Raw genomic sequence first — 17,981 nt, 5'->3', positions numbered from 1 at the left:
TGATCACGTTGTGCGACGATTAAATGGAGCAAAAAGAAATGATGGTGAGTGGAGAATATTTCAGCCGATCGTATCGGTTCATGGCAATGTTCAGGTAACATTGGAACTATTCCATTTACATTTCGTGTTTCTCATTTTAAAGAAACAAATGATAATAGAATTGCGACGGTCGTATTTGACAATAATTTGAGAAATACGAAATATGAGTAGGAAAATAGTTTCGCCAGCTAATTCACTGATCTACGCAGCTATTGGCGAATTTCTAACGTAATAAATATTATCTATAGATCGCATCATTGATCAGTTTTTTCTAAATTAAATTCATGATATATTTACGAATCGTAACTATCGTAATTTGTGTCGTTAATGTAATACGATGTCCGAGGCAATTTTAATTACTCAATTACCCAATTTAATTTTAATTGCCCAATTAAAACGTTATTACATCATACTTCAGGTAGAAGCTACAGAATTCCAAAATATTTATGTTTTAATTATCTATTACTAATTAATCGGGAATTTTCTACAAAATTTAATATGAATTTGCCTTAATACCTAATATTTGGAATAAGCTAATTAAAATTATTGGGGCGCTCCACTAGTCTCAAGTACGTTAGTTTCGAAATTAATTGAATTACCTAAGACAGTGTTTACGATCAAAAAATTCTCAGAAAAATAAAGTAATTCCACGTAATTAAAAAAAAAAACATGTATAGGATATCGTGACTTTAATAATGATATGAGGAAAGATACTGCTTTATCGCGATACTCGTGTACATTCGAGGACGTAATAACGAAAACAAAGCACTGGGATCGAATTATCACATTCGAGTACCTGTGATTATTCAATTACCAACCAACAGCGATCTGGAAGCATCGTACAAATCCTTGGAGACACTTCGTGAGTCAATTCGCAACTGGGAGGACAATAAAACCGGTTGTGCCATTTCGTGGTTCATTAATTCCACTGTTTTGATCGTTGTGTCCCTTCGTTCCTTTTATTTCCTTATTAATTGAATATTTGCATACCGCCCACTCCATTTCGTTCTTCGTTAAATTCCCTTCTACGCTTTCATAAACGCTAGGATAATTTCTTGGCAATAAGTAAGCAACGATAGCTCTAATTAACAGCTATTTGTACATTATCGAATAGTACTTTAAGAATAATAAATCGTCTGATCATAAACCGAACAAGGAGAATTTAAGTAAGAAAAGTGGAATGAGAGTTCAATTTCTGCGTTGTCCTTGTTTTATGATTTCCAAATCCTCTCGGAAGTTAGCTTTCGAATCTATTCTAATAAAAATGGCCGATAATATGCATTTTAGAAGAGTAGCGAGGAAAGGAAGTAAAAATGAAATATGAAAAAAGGAAACAAGGAAAGTTGGAAAAAGTAGAAAATGTCAAATAGAAAATAAGGAGAAAATTGGAGACGGAAAAAGATGAAAAAGAGGGAATGCGAATGTGAAAGAAGTATAAAGTAGAAAACTTTCGAAGAAAAGAAGAAAAAGATAAGATAGAGAGGAAGCAATTCGAAGAAATCCAGCGAGTATTTTCAAACTGAAAACACGGCAGCACATTCTATAGCCTATTTCGAAATGAAATTCCACAGATGCTTTGTTTCTTCCACTAATTTATCTATTGCTGCGTCGTTGTTGCTTTGGTCAGACTCGATCGCTTGACAAACGCTTGCTTTTAGCGTAATTTCCTCGGCAACAGACTGCTGATAATGGAACAAGCTATGGAACTGCTGGGGTTTCTGCGAAACATCTAACTAAACAGGTAAAACGGCAAAGACCGCCGACAGAAGAGAAAATATTTTACTAGGTGATAATGTATCCTAAAAGATATTGTACGTTTTAGACGAATTTGATAATGACAGTATAATTAATACGGAAAAATCTTTTAAGCCATTAATGCATTAATGCATAATTAGTACACAGGTCAACAAAAAAAATATAATAATAACAACATCTAATTAGAGCCTTTTATCACCTCGTACCATTAACATTGTCAGATAGTTCAATAATAACTAGAAATAAAACTGACCAAAGCTTCGCACTATTTTCTGAAACATCCTATTAATGGAACTTTGGTTTCTTCTTCTGAATTCCATAACATAGGTTTGAAAGATTTTTTGAAAAAGTAAGAATTTCTCAATGGTCATATACATATCTAAGATATGTAGATATTGGAAAGTTTATATGTATGTTTTAATATGCGTGTAAGTATATACATATTTATCATATTGCACAACATAACGACTTAATCTTCTCCTCCCTTTTCTTTTACAATTCTAATTATTTAATTTTCTCAGAACTTGCTCAAAGTTAATTAAAATCTGCCTCACGTACTTATATTACGTATACGGTGGCGGACAAAAGAAAGTTTATAAGACAGGAAATATGAAAAGACACTGTAACTTTAATTAACGAATTGAATTTATATTTAATAAAGCAATGAAGAAAAAATATGTACTACAGAATAGACGACTATTATTAATGTGGTAACAATTTTTTTAGCACGGAAGTTGCTAAAATTTATAATGTAACAATTTTAAACTTTCTGTTGTGCTCCGCTGTATATGTTCCATGCCATAAACTCTCTCTCTCTCTCTTTCTCTCCCCCTTTTCCTTTCTCCCTTTTTCCCTTTCTGCTAATTTAAATAAATTTTGTAGACATTCCCAGAATCATATCTCGCGTCCCAACTTCAAACACACATTCGTGAAATGCCTTGGAAATTTGCGCAAGCACACTAACATGAAATTTTCAATTCTACTAATTTGTTGCTGAAAAGCAATTAGTTGGCCGAAATCAGACGAAAGCCATTGAATCGGTCACATGTCGCCGCATAGACATCATCGGCTTAGTTGCGCGTGTCACTAAAGCCTGCGAACATTCACAATTGACGTCATACGGCTTTCTGTGAACCGTGGTCGACATCCATGTTGACAACGCGTCGTTAATTAGCCACCCTTATAATCATTACACCGATCGATTCGCGTTTCAGAGCGTATTGAACCGCAAAAGGTGATCGTGAATCCCCCACCGCAACCTTCGTGTAATTAATTTCAACGAATTTCGCGCGCCGATATCATCATTAGTAGAATGGCAACAATTTTTGCAATTTCCCTGTTGCTGCTACTCCAGTATACTCGAGGTTTTGAAAATTAAGAGATTAGAATCTTCTATTGTAAATATTTACAAAATTACCATTTAATCAACGACGATGTTCGTCAGATTTCCATGTTAATTAAAAGATTCAAGTTTCTAAACTTAAATTACTTACTTAGTTATTTATTTAGATCTTTTTAGTTACATCAACTGATTTGAGCCGTTAGCAAGCACGTTACATAACTACGTAACTCTAAATTACTTATGTGTGAAATTAAAATCACGTATCGCGAATATACCAAGTTATTCCATGATAGTAAATTTTCTGACAAATTATATAAAAATTGATGTGAGAATTCTCGTGTGACAAATTATATAAAGTCATCGCTTAATACTAATCCGTACATCTTTTCGCCAACAAATTACAAAAATTAAGTGTCAAAACCATCTATAAATCACGTAGTATGCGCAAATTCTGGCCAAAGTATTATTTGGATTACCATCTCGGTGTGTAAAAAAAATGTCCACAAAACGCTACTTTTAAAAGTATAAACCAATTCCCGGGAAATCTGTTAGATCGGTTTTCTCTGACCATACAAAACTAACACCACCTCTTTTGCCTTAATCACCGATCTATGAAACGGTCCATCACGTTCTCCAACGAGCGTACGACGAGATTCCGCGCTGTCCGCGTTCCACGCGGAAATAAAACGCGACACTCACGGCTAGGCGGTTCGAAACGCGATCATAAAGGATTAACTATAGAGTGGCGGCTGCTTAATTGCTCGTGAAATGACAGCAGCTGCGGAAAACTGAGTCACGTTCCGTGCATCGAATAAAAAATAAAAGTTTACCGGAAATGGCAAACTGATTAGCCTCGAAGAGCAAACACGCTCGCGTTGTTCTGCAAATGAACGTCGACGCTTCAAACACGCTCCTGCGATCAGCCTGGCTCGGTTGAGTTGACTGGCTAATTTGCACGACTAAAGGGTAAGGACATATGCGAGACTCTGGCGCTAGGAAAAACGATCGTATAATTAGTAGGAGTAATTTACAGTTGGGAACAAAAATCAATGGACAGCTTGTTTATGAGAGAATTTAAATATTAATTTCAATTATTTGCTAAATAATTTACGTATTATAAGGCTATATAGTGAATAAGACTGAAGTATGCTACTACCTGTCCACTTATTTTTGTCCTCCACTGTATTCCCAAAAAGTATGCGAATATTAATGTAACGTTACGACCAGACATTGATTCATTTAAAGTAAGCAATATAGTAAATATTACGAATTATTTATGCAATTATATGTACCGTTCTTGTACTTTAGTTGACAACATTCTGTAACAATGTAAATGCAAACATATGTAGCATACAACTAGACATTTTTTGGGCGAATAAAATTCTAATGCGACGAAATACCTTGTTAACCAGGCTATAGCCAGAAACTCTTATAATCGCGAAATTAAAAATTGACGGAAACAAATCAATCTTAGATCAATTTTAATTTTTACAGATATAAATATAATACAATTTACCATTGCCAAAATTGGAGCGAAATATTAAATAGTAGGTAGAAAAAAAAAGAAATTATTGTATCCAAGAGATTGAGTATTGGCAGGTTCAACGGGTTAAAAATCGTATAATGTGCAAATATTAAAGTGACTCACTGCTTGAAGAGAGAAGTATGACAGCCGAAAGTCTATAATTCTGTGTACAACATTTTTTGACGTCGAGATCGGTTTAATATCCCTCCGGGCAATACACTGCTATTTAAAAAAAAGCAGAATGTTTAACGTGTTTGTGGGATATAAAAAATGCAGCGACCAAACTCCAGTAGCCAAATTACCAAATTTGTTGCTCTGCAACTTCTAACGGAGTGACTATAATTTCTATGCTTATCGTTGAAGAGACAGTAGTCGCAAGTGAAGCGGAAGTGAGCATCGAAATCGCATGATTCGCGGAAAGGAGCCGCGTGATTTTCAACGCGGACATTATCGACGCAAGAAACGGGACAGGAAGAAGCCACCATAGGACAGTGATGTTCACGTTACTCGTTGAAACGCGCCGTTCTTTTATAACGAGCCACCGGGCATACACGTGCACGGCGCTCGTTAACGCGACCATCAGTTTCACGCAGCGCGCTGCAAAAAAGCAGGACGACAACGCAAAACGTGGCCGACTCTCGGCTGTTGACTTTTCCGGGCCCCTCTTTTTCGCTCCCACCACCGATCCACCCCAGCCGGTTGTCCGTTCTTTTATTTCTGATTTTTCAATTTCTATCCCTTTCGCATTACGCTCTCACCCGTATCTGCGGTTACGAACCACTCGATCCTTTCATGGCGAACGATTGTTCCACTTCCCGAAAGCGATTCCCTCAGCAAACAGAAAGACCGTTTAATATCTGCTTCCGCGAAACAGAACGGATGAATGCGAGTGGACTTTTGATTGCAGCTGCGAAAGATTTTCGAAAGATCCTGCGATTCTGGCGAGTCTGCTGGATTCCGCTATGAATTGCAATAGGAATTTGTTCGATAAGTATGAAGTAGTATGCTACGATACTGCAAGAATGGGAATTTAGGGCGATTTCTTGCGGCCGGTTGTGTTTTCAGTGTTGAAGATACAGTGAAAGTATTTCGACAGCTATTATAGAAATCTTTTATGCGTATATCGTGTGCATTATACGTATAAAACATATTGAAATTTATATCGGTAGAATCGTAAAACAATGTGGAAATGTATATTGAAGTAAGAGAATATTTACTGCATACATATATTTAGTAAGAGAATGATATGAATAGCCATCTGAAACATACAATATATGTATAATATTTCAGGCAGGATCGATTTGAAAAATGATCAATCTATTGATCATCTTTAAATTAAACGTAAGAAACACGGATAAAAAAATCTATAACCGTATTTTAAAATATTATCGTTTAAAGCATTACTGGTGGACATGTAGATATACGAATTGCTTCTTGAACAGATACAGCTTTCTTAATGTTAAACTTAATGTTGCAACTTAAATATTTCTCATAAGTTTTACAAAAATCCTGTAATCCTCGCACTATTTACTAGAAATTATCCAAAGTATCGATAAACGTTCCAGCACGCGTCAACTCACAGACGATTAGAAAAACCGGGCGATGAAATTTTCGGATGAACGCATCAAACGAATCGCGTCATCTGATTACGAGATTAGAGGTGGTTCCGCTACAATCACCGCGGAACATTTCGGCCTCGACGGGCACCGCAGACCAAACACAGTGTCTGCCAATGAATCACGGCCGATGTGATGCGCAATCGTGCAGGCATAATTTTCGGAAAACGCGAATAGTATAATGCATAATGACGAGTGGCGAACCGCGCGAACGACCTACCATAGAGAATTTTCACATTTGCACCGCTGACGGTAAATCTCTTGCTTGTTCCAGGACTGCTCAGGCTGCAGCAGATCTACCAGGGCCTGAAACCAGGCAACGAATCGTTTCAAGTAGAAACAGTGAAAAGAATACAAAATATGTCCGAGGCGATCGATTTTTTACGCAGCTTGGAAGAATTGAATAGGTGAGTTTTCGAATTTCATTTTCGACAAAATTTTGTTGAAAATTAGATATGTTTGGAGATTGGCTAAGTTCGATGTTAAAATATAGAGCATGTAACGAATGATATTTTAACCGATTTTTCGGCTTCGTTAAGGGATTTAACGAATGAATGGTTGCGTATATGAAGCTCGAAAATTAATATTTACGTTGAAATAGAACGCGAAATGTAATAATAAAAATTGTTGGGAATAATAAACGTAGCTTTGCTCGTGCGGCTGATTCATTCTTTGAATAACAAATTATTTCACAATTTCGCTCTAAAAGCGCTATTTATGTCATTACGGGCAATGAAAGATTCAATTGCAGTTAAAAACGAAGGTAACGAGGGAAACATATAAATCTATGCATAATGAAAATCACGAATTTTAATTCCTTCGGAAATAATCAGTTTGTTTGGCAAATTTGTCGGAAATAAAAATTTAATAAATCGTGAAACACACAGAATTTATAAGAATATTCTATGAATGTGGGATGCTTCGGTGGTTTGCTCAACGAAACAGAGCGAAGTATGAAAGAATAGTCAAAATCATTTTATCTATCAAATTTACAAATTTGATCAATAATAAAAATTTAATACGCCACAAAAAAGATATAACACATGGACATTCTGCAAATCTATGATGCTTGTGATTTTTTACGATACAGAGGGAAAAAGAATAGGCTCTCTGCAATCGTTGGCGCATTAGTATAGCTTTATTTTTCGAGCAGTAAAATCTGGCCGCATTCGGACAGGCTGACGGATCACGCTTTTGTGCGAGTACGAGCGGTCACCGCGTATCTCGGCCGCAATTTACCACTGGCCACGCATTTGCACGGGCCAGGTAATCAACAACCAGCCTGACAATGAGCCGGAATCGAATGAACGTTCCCGTTACCAAAAACAAAACGTAACAATTTCGGATCGTTGCAGGCAAACGGCTCGTTGTACAGCGACTTTATCGTTGGAGGAACGACGCGGCTGGAATTATGTAAATTCATTACGGGTCCACAGGGTTGTTAGAACCTGTTCCGTACCAGAGAAGTCGTGAAATATTTCACGAAATGGGGACGACAACGAATGTTCCTTGTTTAATTGTGATACTCACTTAAATGTGATACTATAAGCGAGATGAAAACGCGAAGGATATTCTATGAATAAATATATATATATATCGTTTAAAAATTGAAAAATTTGCATAGTAAATCCTTTGGAATATAATAAAATCGTTTGGATGTGATATTTATATGTTTAAACAATTGTGTAAGAAGATTATATTAATAAATCTTTCGAGATACGATAAAATTATTTGGATATGGTATCAAAATATGTATTTCGTTTAAATTGTAATTTATTTTGTTAACATATTAGTAACGTTTCATTAAATCGCATTAAGACATTTCCATATATTTTAACGGATTTGTAGCACTCTATCAAGGTAGATTAAAGTATTTTAATATTTATCCAAGATATTATTTGAATTATTTTATTGATAGTTCTCGGGTCTTTAATATCGTTCTCCTTGAAACTTTTAAAGATTACTGGAAGTGCCACCAACGTTATATCAGGACCACTCAAAGTCAATAGGAAACTCAATTTAGCTGTTATAGCAAGATTAAATAATAAACGTAATAAATGATGTAAACTCTTTACAGATGGAGTAACAAGTACGTGATACTCGATTGTCCTACGGACATGGCGAAAGATATTGTGGTGAGCCACGTGAGGGATGTTGCACTTGGGAAAAGAACGTACCATTATTTGTTAAGTGGATTGGTGAGTATTCGTCTTATGATTAAATAATGCGATAAAAGCGATGATCATTTCGAACCATCGTATAATAATGAAAATACATACTTCGCTTTTGCGTTATAATTTATATATAAGTTATAATTATTAATTTGAAAAGAAATCTTCCAGCAACGTAGAAGACTTTACAGTTCGATCAAAACTACTATGACGTCCACACTTTTATTCGTGGTTTTATCTCACCGATCAGATAGATTCTGTATCGACACGATGGCTCGAGTAATTTCAAATAAACGAACACGCTTCTAGCACACGAATACAAAACCAACTCTTTTATTTCTATGGACGTCCAAGTAGAAATGCGGAAACACTTGGCTGATTGCGAGCTTTGTGTCTTTTATACGATGTTGCAAACACGTTGTTTTCGTAAAATCAGATAATGGACGACCGATGGGAGAGCGAGGTGATCGAGTACGGCGCCATCAACATTACCGGGTTTCGAATCGTAGATGCTACGCGACCCTACGTCAAAGATTTCCTAGCTGGTTGGCATCGTCTCGACCCAGCTACGTCTCAAGGAGCTGGCCGCGAATCCATTTCTGTACGTATAGTACTCGTTCTTTCCTTACGACTATTTCGTATCGCCCATACAATCTGAAAGTTAACGATACAAACCAGAATATCCTTATTTCTAAGGATTATCATATTTCCATTGCACTGTGTTATTAGGTCGTCCGAAAAGTTTCTTTCGTTTTATAAGGAAATAATGGATGCGCAACATTTGCCGCTTTATATTATTTTATAGAATTACCATTTTGTTCTATCAAACTAAAGATCACAACGTTCGACAGATTAGCTTTCATGTTCGTATAAAGATGCGTCGTTGTAAAAGACGTGTCTGTAAAAAAAAGACACTTTCCGGACAACCTAATATCTAAAAATTGGAAATTTATACGTAAACTCGTACATTTATAAATCCAATTAAACAAATGGAATTCACCATCGAGAAAACATCGAACATCTATGTAATTGACGTTTAAGTGGTGGACGTTTCTTGTTCAACAACGATAGATGTATCGTAATCTTATTCGTAAGACCAAAGGCTGGAGATTTGAAAGACGACTCTGTACCGAAATTGTATATTTTTCTATTTTATATATTTTTAAAGGTTGTCTCTTTTCTCGTGGTAAAATGATCTTCCCTTTTCTCTGAAAATCAAGTATTATCCCTAGTTTCTAGTACCCCCAATAGCCTTGAACGCTCTCGGTAGTACCTGTCAGGCTGTAGTCGTCTTTCCAAGAGGGAGACGCCTATTCGAGTTCCATATGGGCCGTCGAGTACCATCAAGTACTCCAATTTTCTACCCTAAGCGAACCAGTCTACTCTGGTTTCCGACTTGTTTTCGGATACTTAGCACGGTCAAGTGGACGCGATTGCACGTAAAAGGGACGTTTCGAGTCGCCTGAAAGAAAATCAAACTGAAGATCCGTAACCCGAGTAACCTGACTCTTTGTCAGACAAAAGAATTCAGGTCTGAATCAAATTAATGTTGGCTGAATCTAAAACACTACACATGGTAATTTATACTGTTTTCATTAACCAACAAATTTTGAAGAATTACCGAATTAAGATGCAGAAAGAAAAAATATAAAGCATATTTAAACTTTTGACTTTTAGCTATTTGATTGAATTTTATTGATTCTGTGACTTTTATTATTTAGTGTTACATTATTCGGCGGTTGACACGAAATGTTTCAATATAACTGGGTTAAACGTAAAAACGATCTGTTAGTTACTTCAAATGTAAAAAGAAATGGTTGCAGTAGATACATAAGCTTTTTTTATTAAAAAGTTAATCAATATGCAGAATTTTTAATATTATGAAAACTAATATTTTTAAAATATTCCAAAGGGTGAAAAAATACACATTTAATATAAATAAATTTAATAAATATAGGATTGATTGACAGCATATTGAATTTAAAGATTTCTCCTCTATAAAAAAAAAGATGAAAAAACGTGAGTTATATGGCTCCTTCGCGATCTTCCATCGAAAAAAAATGTAAACTAATGTAATTTGAAAAAAAAATGCGTCGGGTAGTATTACACAAAGCTACAAATAGAGGTAGGGAAAAGTTGAAATGTTGAACAGAAAATTACATTAAATTACATGAAAAGACGTTAGAGAACGCTTTGAAATATCGTACGAATATTGTACAACATCGAATATCACGTAACTTCGTAGACGATCTAAAATTCACAATAACAGGGAATGGTAGCTATGAATCATTTTTACCTTTCCAGCACTATTGAAGTATGTTACCGAGTCCATTGAAATCATGCAACAATATTTACACAAGGCTATCAAACATTTTCAGCACTTTCAGCAATGTTATACAATATCGAAAATCGATAGACACGCCCTTATATGTTTTTTCCTTCGCAACAATATTGCTAAGTGCTCCGTCGATTCGCAATAACATAGCATAAGAATGTTAGGGTAGGATACGATTAAGCCAGAAAGATACTTGATCGAAGTTAAGTAATTTGTAATTCTTACAAAACCTTGTAATTCGTCAAATTCGGTTATGAACAATTTTTAAGTTTGCAGTTCCGGTCGATTTTCACCCGACGTTTCTGCAACTCGACTTATTTGTTGTGGAATACGGAATCCATCTGACAACTGTAGATCCCACGTGTCTCTGACAGTATAAAAATTATTGTTACTCGCTCTGTGTATACGCACTGAGACATTAAAGTACCACGGTCTTAGTGTCGAAAACAGAGGATGCGTTGTTTTACCTAAATTAGCGATAAAAGGCTTGCAAGCCATACGAATTGAAATAACAATAAAGAAGGAAATAAATTTTTAAGTAACCTACATTTAAAAACAGACTAGACTCGTTGTTAGCCAAGTGATAAACATTAAAATACATATTCGTATATCGTGTACTTACACTGACAGCTCGACAACTATAGTTCTCTAGGAGGATACAATTTCTATTTGTCGAAAGGAGAAATGTTTGTCCAATGTTATTATTTTCATTTATAATTGTCATAATTCAATAACGTGTGTAGGTTACTTTCTTTCTGCAAGTTATTTTGTTGTTTAATTTATTAGTTTTTATATTATACTCTTTCACTGACTCGAATGACTCAACCATAGAGTTGTTCCCGGTTGTGGTATCTTTCCTTGTTGGACCTAAAGTACACGACATTTTCTCATGTTTTCGTTGTTATATTAAAGACTAATGATATCTCATAATACATATAAATATACATATATATAATGAATTTGATTATTCGGGACAAAGATCAAGACTGAATTTTAAGACGTCTAATCTTGGGTGACTCAAATATCGTATTACTTTACTATACAAATTATTCCAAGATGTCGGGTGTTACACAACGTAACGATGAATTTCATTGGACCATAACCGTTACCGCAAACGGATATCAACCCTCGCACGTTCATCGTAGAATTTTACTGCAATCTATCAATGAGTCATAATCTAACCAAAACGTTCGATGGTTATCACGATCTTGAGTAACATTGCACTTCCATAGTTTTGGAAGAGATTCGATCCACGAGATCCGAATATAATGGTACACGAGAGAGCTCAAACACTTCGAGAAACTTTTCATCAATCTTCTATGTGTGTTGTACAAAACTCTTCAAAATTTAATTAACACGAAATTTAATTAGACAAAGCAATCGTGAACGTATTGGTAAAAGTTGGAAGAGATCTGAAAATATATCTAGAACAGTACGATAATAAAAAAAAATAAAAGTACAATGTTAATAACCTACAATATGTATATTTATGTTCAATTTCTTTAATCGTGTGCATACGAAAATGAATCTGCATAAAAATTCGCGATCTAGCAATGAGTCATTACAGAACGCATAAAGTTCCAAAGTTTCGTACGACGTATATATTTTTTTTCTATATTATTATTTAATTTGTACTTTGCAATTTGTCCAGCTGGACATTTGGTAAATTGTTCTAACTTTGCTAAATAACTAAATAAATAATTGCTAAATAACATGTGGATGGCTACCCCCAGCGGGATACCATCTTCGAATTTGACTATTTTATTTCTTTAGTGAGGTCAATGGGGTGTTTTCTTTTTAATCTTCTTTCTATGAGAGTTTTGCTCGCTTCAGCAGCCAGCTTCTATTCTTGTATTTTTTTGCGCACCTGCCGATTTCATTTTTGACCGCTGATATTACGTACATATTATGCAAATAAAAATTTCCTATAGTAGATGTTCAAACACTTTCGTGAGCCACTGTAACTTGAAAGACTGTGTGCGACCCAACGCACCGATTATCCCGATCGATCCTCGTGCAATTTCTGCCCACGGTTTCCCAACTTTGGCCACGTGCCCGATGTGTCCCCGTACTCGTGAATCTGCGTACGTCCCACGAGAACTATAAACGATTTTCTCGGTTCCCAGAGTCAGCTTAACCGCGCCGTCCGGAAACGACCACGAAGAAACTTCCCTTCGTCCTCCGGTAATCGTGTCCACGCGATCATTTCAATTATTACGACGATTAACAGAGGACTTGGATTGCCAAATCGAGTCTGGTACGTTTGCTTGTCTCCTGTAACAATGACGAATGGCCCATTGACGAGGATCGATTGGATGTTTTGAAACTGGTCAGGTTTTGCGCTTGATAAAATGGATTTTGATAGGGGAACTCGATGTGACAGGTGGAACTATGAATTGATAATTTGTTTGATTGCGTATAGAATGGCGGGAATAATTATAGGATTCGAGTAATTTTTAATACGTTTTGTAGATTGGAAAAAATCTTAGGAAGTAATATGATTTGATTAAGAGTCATTTTTCCACGTACATCCTAAGGAAATTCTGAATTATTTATTGCATATCCATTCGAAAGAACTGTGACTAAATATAAATTTTTTTTCTTTATTATTTAATTTGTACTTTACAATTTTTCCAGCTGGACATTTGGTAAATTTTTCTAACTTAATTGCTAAATAACACGTGGATGGTATCCCCAACCATTATATTAACACTTTTGACTGTTGTATAGTTTGATGAGATAAACAGCAGAAAAATAGAAGCAGTGTTTTAAGAAACTAGTGATTTTTTCGCGATATACTGCGAGCATTACAGTTAAGAAAATCTTAAGTCACGAAAGAGGACTTTTATATTGCTTTTAATGCATATGTGATGAACTTTTAGTATATCGATGTTGCATGTATATCAGGTTACATTCTGTGAGAAAACTCTCTTTAGAATCACGATACTTACTTCTCGTGCCGCGTTTAAAAGCAAACTTCATGTATAATTCATACCGCTACTTATAGCGACTGTATCTCTAACTGGAAAAGAAAACAGCCCTATAAAGGTCATTGCAATTACCATGATTTCTTTCTTACTTTAATCGCTTTAAAACCGCAAAATATCCTTCTCAATTTTATTATATATATACATACACAACGTACCGTATAATCCAACATTAGATATTGCTGAGAATCGCGGATCTTAATCGGCGAAATAAAAGTAAAGGAACACCAAGGTTACACTTAGAATTCATATTAAAATAGTTTTAGATTTATTTCATAAACGATTTCCAGCATCTTCGTCGATATACATTTGCACGCGTCTCGGCACTCTCTTTGTCTCACCATCTTCTATACCCTTCAAAATAAATGAAAATAAATCCGGTCATATAACCCTCACGCTGCGAAAACAAACCTGCCCACAGGTGGCCATAAATAATATTCCAATTCCAAACAAAGAGTCGGTCAGATATCTGGACATAATTCTGGACAGAAGAATGACATGGGAACGACACATCGTAGACAAATCCAAACAACTTAAATCAAGATTTAAAAAATTCTACTGGCTCATTGGCAGACGCTTCAACTTAAGCGTGCAGAGTAAAATAACGCTATATAAAGCCATATTAAAACCTGTTTGGACCTATGGGATTCAACTATGGGGAACAGCGAGTAATTCCAACATAGAAATTCTTCAACGATTCCAACCAAAAACTCTAAGGTCCTTAATAGATGCACCTTGGTATGTTACTAACGAAACAATACATCGCGACCTTAAGATACTGACAGTTTTTTTTATTGTTTATTTAAATTTTAGAATTTGTCCAGTAGGACATTTGGTAAAATGTTATAGCTTAAATATACATAGTATGTGGATGGTTACCCCCAGCGGGGTACCATCTTCGTGTTTGTTAGGTTATATCCTTTGTGAGTGTTGAGATATGTATAATTTTCTGTGCTGGACTAAGTTAAACGCGCAGTAAGAATACTTGTATGCGAGTATCAGTGTGTGGAAGTGTGTGTATGCGCGACGTCTCGAAAACAGATGAAGGTAAACAATTCAGTCCTTAGAAGCATCTGGAAGGACAGTCGGTTAATATCGGGTATAGAAGAAAGTGCTGAGACGCGTGCAGTTATGTATCGATAAATATAATAGAGATTATCCATTAAGTAAATATATAATTATTCAAAGGTGTAAATTTTGTGTTCCCATAACATTATTTCGGCTTCAAAGATCAAAAATCCTCAACAGTGAGATCTGCTGGGTGGTTGACAGTTAAAGAAGAAATATCCAAATTCAGTAACAGATATAACATAAGAATTAACAACCACCAAAACCCACTAGTTACTCAATTACTTGACACGACGGATCAGATTCGCAGGCTAAAAAGGCATTACCCTTTAGATTTAAGCATCAGATTCAACTAGAATCAAACATACGATAAACGCGTATTATTCAAGTTAAAGTACCACGCCAGAATAATTTACTTATAATTCTCAATGAGAATTGATTGTAAAATTCTTCCAAATAAAAAAAGAAAATCTTCTATACCACACTGTCAACGGAACAGTACATTCATCTGTTTTTCGAGACGCTGTGTATACACGTACTTCCATACACGCATATTCACGTACGCGGCTAATCTAGTCTAGCACACAAAATTATACATATATAAATAGGTATATTAAATTTTATAAAATATCTTTCGACAATACAGAAGTGATCTTATTTTCTAAAACCATATGACGAAACAACGTTAGGAAAACGAATTTCATTTGTGAAATGTTAGACACATCCTACGTTACCCTAAGTTACCTTTTTCTGGCCTTAAAACAAAAATGATCGCTGACGACTCCAACACTCATTCTACGATTTTCTTCGCGTTAGGCGCAAGCTGCGCTGATGTACGACGCCGTATTCGTCCTCGTCGAGGCGTTCAACAAGTTTCTGAGAAAAAAGCCGGATAGAAGCAACGTGAGGCGAACAGGGATTCCTGGCGGCAGTCAGATTACCAATGGCACCAGGGCACTGGATTGCAATAACAGTCGAGGCTGGGTGACGCCATTTGAGTATGGCGATAAAATTTCCAAGAATCTCAGAAAGGTAAGTCGACGCTAGCTTCTTTTTTCACAAAGTCTAAAAATTATTTTAAAAATGGATATCATGTAGTTTAGTGAATCTAACCTTTGTCTTTGGTTTTACAGCTGAGTATGGTAACTAGATGATTACTATAAAATCACGACTCATTGCCAGCTGCAACATAAAAATTCCATTACTAATTATATGTTTCGTTCGCTGTGCAAACATCTATTTTGATTTTCAAGTCTCACCTTCTATTTGCTGTGTGTAAAATGAGTATTTAATAGAAGTTACATATTGTACATCATGGCATTTACACAGACAGAATTTATTTGAAACTATCGTTCAGGCATCTTAATACTAGAGGATTCAGTTTGTAATAACGAAACGCACATTTTATTTAAAAATTGACTTTGTTATCTACAAGTACATACATCGTACCAAACGTGTCATGCAACGTTTACAAAAATACAATAGTCTGAAACGTGAACTATTCAATTGGAAATTAACACACCGTCTTAATGGGAAAAATTACTGCCACAAGTGCAAGTTATCGTGAAATCTGTTCTACAAAAAAAAAAAAAAAAATAATTCATCATTCGCAATTAATTACTTTTCTCACATACACGAAGTCAGATATAATATAGAAAACGTACACAAAGCTTTTTCCATTTGTGATTAATTATTGTATGATTTGGCGAGATGCAGTTGGAACAATTTCTAAACCGACCACTCCTGCTATAAGAATTTCGTAATCGTTCAATTTTGGCACCAAATGCACAAACTGGAAATCTACTTATATTTCATGAATTCTTCATGAACAGCTTTTACGACATGATCGTTTATTCACTACGCGTACATCTAATATTGGCGCATATTTCCAACGAACGCGGTATTCACATTAAAAACATGACAAGACTACGCAGCTCTGTCGAAATGATTCATACAGAAATTCTTGAAGCGCGGACAGAAACGCAGAAATAGTCAATATATTTGAAATACCGGTGGCAACCGAAATTACCAAGGACCCTTGCCGACGTTTCTCTGCCATTGACAGTAATTGGCGGTTATTCTGACTCTAACGGCATTCCTACGTCCACGTCAGATCGTCTCCCTTCGTTCTATATACGTACGTATACAGTTACACCGGAAATGGCGTCCCTATATCTGCAACCCTGCTCCTCTTCATCAATTTGTCGTCCGACAAGATCAAGGAATTCCTCTTAGGCGAAAGAAATTTTTCAGAATTGATAATCATCGATAAAAATTTGCGTATATTTGCAGTAGCGTATAATTAACGATTCCAGAAAAATAAATTTAATTTTCGTGAAGTGTCGTACATGTCGTGTTTGCATTTGTACAAGTCAAGTTGTGTTTCACTCGAAATCACTTCAATTTAAATAACATGAACCTGAGTAAATATCTGATGGAGAATTGATACTTAATATAGCACATATTTTAAAGTTAATTTAGTTTAAGAAATGGAAATATTTCGAAGAATTTCAGCTTCGCGTGAAGTGTGAAAGGATATTTTAAGTTTAGTAAGTAACCGATACACGCTGCTAAGGTGCGATTGAGTAGCTTGGTTTTAAGTCGTTTGAGGTACGTAAATTGACTAATTTGAACGAAGCTTAGAAAGCTCAAAGAAAGTTCACGAGTGGTATATTGGGATAAAAATAGAGAAATTTGAATTTATTTTGCTTGCATCTCATTTTGTAAATTTTTACGCTATCAGAGATGGAGATACTTTCTGTTGCGTTTTAGTGTTTGTTGATCGCTTACTAACTTCTTTGCCCATCCACTACAATCATCTGTAAAATTCTTATATTTTCTCAACAATGACAACGAACGATAAACAAATATCTTCGAATTTTACTAGATGATTATAAAACAAGCATACGCTATCGTAATATTCGTAGCACGGAAGTATAAAAGAGAAGTGGGCCATGACATACTAAAATCTTGGTTATATGAAACTACACCTTGATTGAAAAATAGTCAAGTTGCTAAATACAATGTATCTTCATTTTAATCGCTTCATATATTATTGACAAAAAACTGAAATATTATTTTTTAAAATATCGATAAAACATCTTATCGAAAGAGGGCTACATTCGATTTTAGACAACGTAATC

General features: G+C 35.3%; 1 protein-coding gene across 2 annotated transcripts in view; it reads left to right on the top strand.

Annotated features, from left to right (window-relative positions):
• LOC122569377 (glutamate receptor 1) overlaps positions 1–17,981 on the top strand; it is a 336,051-nt gene that overhangs the window by 296,633 nt on the left and 21,437 nt on the right. For both annotated transcript variants that reach the window (XM_043730321.1, XM_043730323.1), the window contains exons 5-8: positions 6,552–6,684; positions 8,355–8,475; positions 8,885–9,049; positions 15,655–15,870. In XM_043730321.1, the coding sequence (XP_043586256.1) occupies positions 6,552–6,684; positions 8,355–8,475; positions 8,885–9,049; positions 15,655–15,870 (635 nt within the window). The remainder of the gene's footprint in view (positions 1–6,551; positions 6,685–8,354; positions 8,476–8,884; positions 9,050–15,654; positions 15,871–17,981) is intronic.

The sequence above is a fragment of the Bombus pyrosoma genome, linkage group LG7 (genome assembly GCF_014825855.1).
Source record: "Bombus pyrosoma isolate SC7728 linkage group LG7, ASM1482585v1, whole genome shotgun sequence".
NCBI classification, from domain to species: domain Eukaryota; kingdom Metazoa; phylum Arthropoda; class Insecta; order Hymenoptera; family Apidae; genus Bombus; species Bombus pyrosoma.
This window is presented reverse-complemented; position numbering and strand designations above follow the sequence as displayed.